At 34.7% G+C, this 11129-nt stretch overlaps 1 protein-coding gene across 6 annotated transcripts in view; it reads right to left on the bottom strand.

Moving 5' to 3' along the window:
• Positions 1-1458: 1458 nt before the first annotated feature.
• LOC135221703 (uncharacterized) overlaps positions 1459-11129 on the bottom strand; it is a 122756-nt gene continuing 113085 nt past the window's right edge. Inside the window, exons 6-8 of one of the 6 annotated variants that reach the window (XM_064259452.1) lie at positions 10443-10586; positions 6904-6986; positions 1459-4704 (exon numbers count right to left, since the gene is read on the bottom strand). In XM_064259452.1, the coding sequence (XP_064115522.1) occupies positions 6907-6986; positions 10443-10586 (224 nt within the window). In that variant the 3' untranslated portion in view covers positions 1459-4704; positions 6904-6906. The remainder of the gene's footprint in view (positions 4705-6903; positions 6987-10442; positions 10587-11129) is intronic. The other 5 variants (XM_064259453.1, XM_064259451.1, XM_064259455.1 and 2 more) reach the window with 5 other exon arrangements.

Genomic DNA, 11129 nt, shown 5'->3' with positions numbered 1-11129 from the left:
TCAACAGAGACTTTCTGCTCCACCTACAGATGCTTTGTATCTACATTCTTGTAAGACATCTTATGTCCATATTTTACAAGTGATCAAGAGCACAGAAGGAAGTGCTCGAAACATATAGCTGCAACGTTATCTTCATATGATATATAATATAATATAATATATATATATATATATATATATATATATATCTATATATAACATGTAATATTATATATATATAATAATATATATATATACATAATATATATAATATATATATATATATATATATATTATATTATAACCATATTATATATATACATAATCTTATAGACAGATATATATATATATAGATATATATATATATATATATATATATATATATATATATATATATATATACATATATATATATATATATTATATATATATATATATATATATATATATATATATATATATATATATATATATATATATATATATATATATATATATATATATATATACACATATATATTTGTGTGTGTGTACGTTTGTGTGTGCTGCTTCTGGTATGACAAATAATTTCTCGTCACCATATCGATATATTCTGGTATACTAACATAATTTTTGATAAACTGTAAGAATGTAATACTTGCTCCCATTGTATAGGAGCGTTAAATCCATACGAGTGTGTAAATCAAGAAATAAGAATACGCTAAAGAAGCAACCTATCCCTAAGGGTCATTCTAAATTTAAACAACAGTCTATTTTAGACGACTGTAATCATACTTTTCCTTTTCTTTGTCTCACCAGTACTGCCATCATCCCTGGAGCCCCCGTAGAGCATTAGTGCCGTCAGTGCACCTCATGCCATACTTAAGGATCTTTGCAGCATCCCTTCGGCACCTAGCTGCAACCCCTTTCATTCCTATCACTTTGTTCAGAATCTCTTTCTTCCTTCTTACTTTCCACCTTCTCCTAACAATTGATTCATAGTGCAAATACGAGGTTTTCCTCCCGTTATATCTTTCAAACCTTTTGCTGTCGATTTCCGTTTTAGCGTTCAATGACCTCATAGGTCTCAACACTTGGCCCTTGGCCTAAATTCTATTTTCTATCATTCTTGGAGCGGGTGAAAGCATTTAATACATTTGGACCTCGTTACCCAGACCATCATTCTTGGAACTTGAGCAAAAGGGGCTCATTTCCAGCAACATACTAAATCGTTCGTTCAGGTCACAGAGACCCATTGCTCTAGTTTCCTCGCTCACAATGACCTCGAAGGATTTATGCTAAGTGACACGAAACTTCGACCTTCAGATGTTGAAGGATAAAGGATGACCAACTTGGGACTTCGGTGCCTGAGTTCGAAATCACTTGTGCTCCTCAGTGACGAGTTCCTCATTCATCTTGCGTAGTCTTTGAGTGTCTCAGTGTTCTTCATAGCCGATGTAGTGACGCTTTCGGTTACGCAAAGGATAATAAAAACGTAAATTTTATTAGAAATATTATAATTTCAAACAATATAATACACACCATTTACACTAGCATAGTAGTCATAATAATATAGGTATCTAGTGCAGCGGAAGTGAGCGATTGTCACGATAAATGGCTTTATTTTCTTCCAGATATACTCTAATATTATTTGTAACTGTAAAATAGCTAGATCTTAAGGCATCATGACGTTGTAGAATATATATATGTATATATAATATATGTACAAATCACAATCGCTCACTTTGCCACAGGACATAGTAGTACTGACAGAAATGACTAGGTCAATGTTTACATCATAGAAAGAGTGATTAGGTCGTCTGCCATCAGAAATGAAAGTGTCAATACTGAAAGACATTCACTGGATTTCTCGTTTTGGCTGAACACTCTGAGTTGGGAATCAGTTCCGGAATCACTCCCTGGTAAAATCGATTAGCCACGAGATTCTCTCGACCGAATATAATTGCGAAAGGAGATACTTCAGTAACAAGTTATACTTTCAACCACATTAAACTATTATCACATCGTTTTTACTGATTTGTGCCAATCAAAATTGAAAAGTCCGGACTCTAGTATCGCTCAGAAAACATTGATAAATTGTATCTATAACTGTGACCTATTTACATAGTATTACGTACAAAACTTTACACTCATCATCAATCTTATTTACAAGAAAAGCATAATGTACCACGAAGGAGATTCTAAAATAACAATAATAATAATAAGGAAAAATGCCCGCTTGTCTTAAAGCTGTGAAGTATTTAATTAGTTGTCCCGTGTGCCTCAATTCATCTGGGAAAGTAGCAATCGCAATTTCTATTCAATATACCATTCCGGTTATGAGGACGCTCTCGCTGTGATCGTTTCATCAATATTCATGTCTTGCTAATAAGACGAGAAGAAGGACTCCCTGAATTCCTTTCTTTGTCGTCCTTTTCATTTCCTTTTCAAAAAAAAAAAATTCTATCAATGTTCACGGATTTTGGAATATTGTTATGGATGCTAATTATTCTTTTATACACGTAAATACGGTAGAATTCAAAACATACTTTCATCGTTACTTAAGTGTTTCCCTGAATTTCTTTCTTTATCGTCCTTTCGATGTTTTGGTCAATAATTTTTTTCTTAAAATGTTTACGAATTCCTGAAATATTATGGATTCTAACCATTCTTTTATATACCTAAATACGGTTGGTATTAAAAACATTTTTCATCGTTATTCCGGCGTTATCGAATTCACGTAACGTCGAATAGATTGTATTCATAGCATGTATGTACCTAAATACTGCTCATTTTCCTCGAATTTTCAAAACCAGACGTAAATCAGCCTCGTTGGTGTTTCACACATCCAGTTCAGGAGGCTCGCGTGTAAAGGAACATTTTTTTAGTGCTTGTGGTGATCGTAGTATAAATGTTCTAGGTTATTGAACAAACATCATTATGATGCCCTCACTTTGAATCGTCGTGTCTTACTCTGCATTCGTGTGAATCTGTGAATTTATTGAATTCATTGGCATTCGTATTTCTCTTCGCCCTATTATTCATAATTTGATTAACCGAGTGTAACTTTTCAGCATTATTTTCGTAAATCAATTTTCCTTGTTATCTGAGTCTGAATATTTCGATCATTTTCGCATATTTGCCTTCAAACAATTGAATTTTGTTAATTTTCTTTTAAACTGACTCTAGACATAAAAACCCTTCAGCAATGTTTTTCAAACCGAACCAACCTTTTTATCTTTACATCGTAATTAAACTCTTGCACATAGAAAGATTCAGTAAGATTCAAAACTGTTGTTTGTTGTTTTATTTCAAAAAAACATTTGTCCGCCGAAGCCATTTATCCTTAAGAAGAGTAAAGAATATACTGCACATATCCTTTTACCTTAGGGGCAGTTTCACCTAGAATTAATAGCACCATAAAACTGCAATCTACGAAACTTGTTTGGGTTTTCACTTTAGAGACGAACGCACTAAGCTGAGTCTTATTAAACCGTTAAAAAGAAGAGAAATTCGTTCTTAATCCTGTGTTACATGTATTGACTCGTGTTTCCGGTGTTATTATAAGAATCCTCATTGCAGATTTTAAATTACATGATGAAATGATCCAATTTACTCGATATTTTCGTCTATCATAATTGCCGTAGAACGTGGCTGTGGAGAAGATAAAAAAAAAAAAGACACACCTTGGACGACGATTGTTGATATAAGTGATACTTTGAATTAAGCTGGACATGACTTTTACAGCCATGACGATAGCTTTAATCAATACACAAGCTGCTTATGGGCAATGATATCGTTTCGGTTATGTGAATAAATCGGTGTGGCGGCTTTAATTTGTGTATTGACAGCTTTCTTGGTTTGCCTTTGAAAAACGTAACCTTCCAAGCAAGATTGATCGTTCGGAGAACTAGAAAATCGTATTTTTATATATATATGTTTTAAAATATTTTGTATTTCTTTCGGGGCTATCAACTAGAATATTTCATTTATCGAGTGAAGTATTTTTCCCATCTGTTCTTCAATGTGATGACTAAGAAATGCTTGCAAGAACGTTAATTACTTTCAAGATGTGGAGGCATTAGACATTTCCTACGGCAACGAAAATATTTGTCGTGTGTGAAAATAGCTTTACGGACATTTGCTCAATGAATCCAGATAAATGGATTCTTGCTTTTTTTTCTCCGTCACTTAAGGCAACTCGCTCCTCGTAGGCCGGAAGATCCAAAGAAGATAAACCTGAAGCTCACAGATGTTTTTCATAACAAAGCAATAGATAAAAAAATGATATAAACTTGGGTTTTTTATTTATCGTTGAGATCTATTCTTAAAAGCACCCTTTACTGCTGTTGATTTTGGTTTAATATTCAAAATTTAACGGTAAATTGAATCCACAGAGCCGAGGCCTCGTCTCTTCAAGGCTGTATGTAAAGCCTCTCAAATTCCTTTCAAATATTGAAAAAATCTCATACATTTTAAGTAACTTCCATAGAAAGTTCCAGCGGTTATTATAACTTTCCAGCAAAACTAAGTTAAAGCGACATCGGTGGGCCGTAGAAACTTAAAATCCAAAAGCTCTTCAGCGACGAACTGAAAACTCAGTTCGAATTTTTTTTCATATTCTTTCACCAAACGGAAAAGTCCATTTCCAGTAGCTGCTGAGATGAACAGGCGTTCTTCTGTTTATATCATAAGAGGAACACGGAGGGAATCAGTATGCACTCAACTGAAAAGAAAAACGAGGAACTGAATCCTTCATTTAGTTTGTACTACATGTTCGGTAACATAAGATTTTTTTTTTCCGGTTTTCATATCAAATGTGTTTATTAATATATTGTACATGTGTCATCAATTACTGTGGATTGCTTGTTACTTAAGAATTTGATAACCTCGTGCATCTACAAAACTCGTAAACAAACACATACTCACGTGTGTCCATATACATATACTTACATACACAAGCACACGCACACGTACACAGACACACACACATTATATGTATGTATATGTATATATATATATATATATATATATATATATATATATATATATATATATATATATATATATATATATAGTAGCAAGAGAAACTGAGATCTATATGAGACTAACAGGTTCTAGATTTTCCTTTACTATATATATTAGATATATTTAAAGAAAAAGGAAGCTCCAGATGTTTGTGGTTGAACAAGAAACTATGGCTATGGTTGGTCTTAGCAATTTTTCACTGTCACGATAAACGACATTTTTTAGACTTTTCGGTCCCTTTAGATAGATATAAAATCATTGCACTGGTTAGGTGGGTACTCGTTAATGAAAAAATAATTGTCATAGGAATACCACAGATAGACCATTGCCAAATGACTCAACTTGGCTGAACTTTTTTACATACTTATTCTGTTATTCCAAGAAAAGCTTCGTGTTACTGATCTTCACAGACATGAGAGGAATTTTAACACCCGCGGAACAGGTATTGACTTTAATGATTATCAATAAATTCAATTGTTTAAATATGATACACATCCACACTAGCCTTGTACTTGCTTGCCACGAACATATATCCTAAAATACGTAGAACTTGTTATTTGGAACCTATGACACAGAGAGAGAGAGAGAGAGAGAGAGAGAGAGAGAGAGAGAGAGAGAGAGAGAGAGAGAGAGAAGTTTCCTTGCGTTTGTGTAATAAAGAAAGTGCCAGTTGTCGAAGGATATTCAAGTATGTCCAGAGCACTAAAAGACCAAAACAGGAAATACGTTATATAAGTAGCTCTCTATTTTCAGTTAAAAAGAGATCAAGCGCTGCTGCAGTGGGCCGTGCTGCTTTACATACGAAACTAGTCCCCCCTCCCCCTTTTTATTTTTTTCCCCTCTTGCGAATTTTAACTGACCCCCTTTGAAGTGTACTTTTGATCTTGGCTAAAGCAAACGCGGACGGAGATAAAAGCCTTCGAAATTCATAATGGTGGATGGCCAACCCAATTTCGGAGGAGGGTTTGCGAGTACCTCATCACATCCCTCCCCCTTCCTCCTTCCCTCCTACCACGTCACCTCCCTCTTCCCGGGCCTATTTTGAGCCTCTCATTCAGAACATTTTTGAACGGCAAGGAGCTCCCGAAATGATTTTCACTCTTCAGAGGCATGCCACTGTTCTTTATTTTGTTCTTTATTTTTTTTCCTTAGGAGCAAGCGGCTTTGTTCCTGTCCTTAGTTATGGAGTCTAAAAATCTATTTTTTTTTTTAACTGGAATCTCCCTTCGAAACGTTGGACTGCAAACACTTTTGAAACTAGGAGGCAAAACTCGCTGTGGTTTTATTTATGCCATCCATAAAAGGGTAGAAAATAAGCGAGTACGTTCAAACGGGATTTTAATCAATAACGGCTCACGCTGAAGGGGAAGGTTACAGTTCCAATAGTAATTGAACTCGGAATACTTCGTGAAATGAAACTGGAAAGAGTTGTCTGAAAAATGAACATGTAAAGAAATACCATACCCAAAATTGAACACTATAGATAAATAATCAAATGCCTAAATGAAATTTCCTGGACAAGCCACTTCAGAAATTTGTAGAGAAATTTAAAGTGCAGTTAAAGTTCCTAATATACTCTTGAGCGCACATTTTCATCTCACCAATAGCAGCTAAAAAGTTAATCAAACAAATGGCGTTAAATCCAAACAAATGGCGATAAATCTTACATTCTTAACATAAATTTGTATGTAATGGATTCTCAGTTATATGAAATAGAGGTGCAAGATTTCGATATTGGTATATCACTACCATAATTCGTTCCCAGAGCAAAGCAGATGATATGTTAGATGGCATAGATGAGCCTCTCTCTCTCTCTCTCTCTCTCTCTCTCTCTCTCTCTCTCTCTCTCTCTCTCTCTCTCGACAGTTTTCATTTAACTCAAAACAAAATTCAACTCTGCCTTGGAAGCTTCCATACCTCTTAATGTAGGAAGAGGAGGTGAAGACTAGCTAAAACAGATAAGAAGCTTAAACTGCTTAGGACTCTTTCGGCGCTGGACACTGAAAAAGATAAATAAATAATTATTAATTAAAGCTGAATAATAAGTTGTCAAGTGGAAATTTTACAAAACAGTTGCTGAAGCTTTTAGTACATCGGCAGGTAGGAAACAGTCTTACAAAAGATTTTTCGTCTGATTTAATCTGTCTATTTACGATCCTTTTTTCATCGAGACATTCACATGGGTCTTATTTTGTATAGATAGAAAAAATCAAATTGATAGGTGTCTTCAAATTACTTTGACAGGAACACAGAAGTAAAATTGACGTATGTTGAAATAGGATAAACAGACTAAAAAGATGGAGATTAATGGGATCTGCATCTAAATGAGAATAATTGTTGTGTGACGTTTGAAGATATACGGAAAACTGTAGGCAGTTGAAAATGGAAATTCATTAGCATTTGACAAAATTATAACTTGGGTAGCCAGCTAGGGTGTGTAAGGTTTGTTTCAGTGAAGGAAAATCTCCAAAGAAATAAATGGTAGAAATAATGATTCCACTGTATATAAAGGAAAAATGATAGGTGACTGTGTAAGAATCGTCGTGCAAAGTACTGTTTAGCATACCGTGAATTACCTGCTGAAGAGTCGTAAATACGACACATAATGAATGTCCCCATACTGGGTGAATAATGAGGGTTTGGAGGCAAAAGTGGGAAGTATTTATCACGCATTTGTCTAGAAAATGCTTTTGTCAGCAATGCTTGGATTTGAATATTGAGTTTTTTCTTTAAAAAGGTTGTAAATCTCGGGTAAGAATATTTAGATGGACTGTGACTGGCTTCGGGTAGGTAAACATTCATCCCTTGCCAGTGCATCCCATGCAAAGATGTGTTAGGTCTCCGTTACAGTTGAACCATTGAATGATTCGAGTAATAAGGAAAAAACAGAATATTTAGTTGAAACGTGTTGTACGTATAAGGGACAAGGGTGGATATAACAGATTCGCCAGGACAATTTTGCAAATGATAGTCGGTCGGTATCTGTGGAAGAATGGTCTGGGACTAACGTACTGACCAGGCGTCCACATCTGCTTTGCGGTAAGAAGTGGGAAACTCTGCCAACTTTGCAGCACTTTTCTTTTAAATTTTATATTTTGTAGCACACCCATGCTCGATAAAAGTTTCCCATGTTAACATGTTTAAAAAGAGGTCACACAGCTGGGTCCACAGCTGAACGAAATGTTTTGGGGTTTACCCAGTAGTATCATCCGCGGAAATTATAACCAATTTTGGAACTTTTAAAATAAAACAATAATAGAAGGAAGAGTGCGGTTAGAGGAGAACGGAGTTCATAATTAGTACTTCTGTTATCAGATTTATGCAAAGAAATAATCCTTTGTCTTGCCTATTACATATATATATATATATATATATATATATATATATATATATATATATATATATATATATATATATATATATATCAAAATATATATTTCTTTGTACAGTAGGTGAAACATTTCAACCATCAGCTGTGGTGTTGTTCACTAAAATAAAGCACAAGGCCACAGCTGATAGTCGAAAACTTTCATCTACTGTACAAAGACATCTATATTTTATATAACTACATAAGGGTTTTACATAATTATGGATTATATCCCCATTTACTTAGGGGTACGACATAGTACCTACCTTCTGCATATATATATATATATATATATATATATATATATATATATATATATATATATATATATATATATATATATATATACAGTATATTTACATGTGTTCACAATACATACACACACACACACATATATATATACACGCACAATCCACATCCTATCCCAAATGAATAGGATTATGGGAGTCCATAGGTTCAGATGTGCTTTTAGGGCTACATGTGACTGCAGGAAGAAGCGTGACACATGATACTTTTAACATCATCGCTACTCTAAACAAATGCAAGTAAGGTAGGCTCTCTCTCCTATTAACATTATTCACACTAAAGCAAAACAATCTTAAGAATTTTGAAGCTAAATCAAAATAAAGAAAAAGGCTCTATGGAGACACAGCGGTCTATATTCAGTGTTTGAGGTAAGGATTTGGTCAGGTATTCTTGAACAAACAAACGAGAGGGTGACGCATTCTGGAGCCACCCACTTTGAAAGGCTTCATTGACATCTGCAAAATTAATTTCCCTTTTCGGACGAGTGTACTGCAAATTTTTTCATCGGAAACAGAAAAGGCAACTTGAATGTGAACACTCCAGATTTGGGTACCAGGAGTGGTTAATTATTAGCTTCGACATAAAAATGGAAAAGAATGGTATGACAATCTTTATTTTTCGACCAGAATGCTCGCTGGAAACCGGAAGGACAGCAGCTTCTGAATCCGCCGTTTGCATAAGGAAAGAGAATATTACGAAAAAAAATATTCATTATGTAATAATATTGATACCTCTCTTCCCAGACCGTAAGGTTTATTCAGCGATAACAAATCCTGAAATTTCATGGAAATTAGTTAAAGAAAAGAAACAGACCATATGATAAAAGACGGAACAATAGAAAATCCGTAAACTTCTGTAAGTTCATTTTCTAAAATGATTAACTTATCAACTAGGCCTTCATGAGAAATATGTCGCTGGCCTATAAACATATAAGTGTAACGCTCGCAACATATTCAGTTCAACCCAATACCCTTTTTCACACTCGTCAAGAGGAAGTTTGCTTTTAACCTATAATTCCCTGAATTAAAGCTTCTTCTGTTACTCTTGTCACTATTTCGTCCTTACCTGATGATTTTAATGCCGGGATGCCTATGAGAAAAGAGAAAATATGTTAGTCAATTTATTTTAGGGAAGTCGCTCACAGACACACACACACACACTGCAAAGATTTTGCATTTGTATTGGTTTCTATTTTCTACACCTTCTTGCACGGAGTCGTTCCTCTAATGTTAGTACAGAGAACTCTGTTATCACACCTGTTGATACACTGGCTGCAACGGCAAACATTTAGTTCGTTAAAGGAAGATGGAAGCCGTTCTTTATTGGCTCCGGAAACAAGCGACAGATAACTTCTGTAGCCACACGATGCTACGCATTTTATGCCAATAAAAGGAAAACTTGAGTTAGTGAGTTAAATGGTTCCAAGTGTCTGTAAATTTTCATCTGACGAAACGTAAAGCAAATCCCCGCAATTCGTATTTTACTTTCTATACATAGATATATAGTTAGATAGGCAGGTAGATAAATAACAAGCCGTTGAGTAACCGTTTAACCTCCACTGCAAAATATGCGACGTAAACATGACATTGCTGTTATCTGTCAGATGAAAATACACCCTTCGGGGAAGGCATTGAGCATCGCTGTTATCACTCAGTAAAAGCAAAGGGATTTAGTTGTAGTTAGTAAGCTGTCAATATCAGCTGGGATTCCACTCCCTCTTGGCGCCACTGGCATATCAGTTCATCGCTAGAACCGCCAAATGGGAGCGTTGGCGCCAGCTTACCGCTCTCGGCTGTATGAGGCCTACTGTTTCCGCCATCGCCCTCTTCCTCTAAACTTTGGTCGTTCTCAATATTTTCCATTTCCTCTAAAAGCTCCTCAACATCTTCTGGCTCAACCTCTTCAGGAGTGGGTGTTGTAAGGTGTCCTGAAAGAAACGAACCATTTCTGCAAAAGGGGCCACTGAGTTTTCCTTATTACATCTTCAGCAATGGAATACATCACCTGCTCTTATCATGTAGGATCTTGCAGTGGAATTGCGCGTCATGGAGGTATTACATTTGTTTAAAAAGTTACCGTCAGTTTCTTATATTATACTATATATGCATACAGACATCAGTTGCGCTTTAGACCTATTAACATTTATTGGCAATGATTTGCACTCAAGCTTTATGCCTACATATACCATATGTATGTATATACGTACATATATATATATATATATATATATGTATATATATATATATATATATATATATATATATATATATATATATATCAATATATATATATATATATATATAATCGTGTATATATTTCCTAACAAGTCGTTTGTTATTTATGTTATTTATAAATGCTTGCATCTGAGACATCGAAGCGCAACGCTCATTTTCATTAAGCGAAACGATAAAAAAAAATATATATATGGCACTAAACATTGATATTCTTTTGTTGACGCATTCAAGTTCTT

This window comes from Macrobrachium nipponense, chromosome 3 (genome assembly GCF_015104395.2).
Source record: "Macrobrachium nipponense isolate FS-2020 chromosome 3, ASM1510439v2, whole genome shotgun sequence".
Classification (NCBI taxonomy): domain Eukaryota; kingdom Metazoa; phylum Arthropoda; class Malacostraca; order Decapoda; family Palaemonidae; genus Macrobrachium; species Macrobrachium nipponense.
The sequence above is the reverse complement of the archived record's forward strand: the minus strand, read 5'-3'. Positions and strand labels throughout refer to the sequence as shown.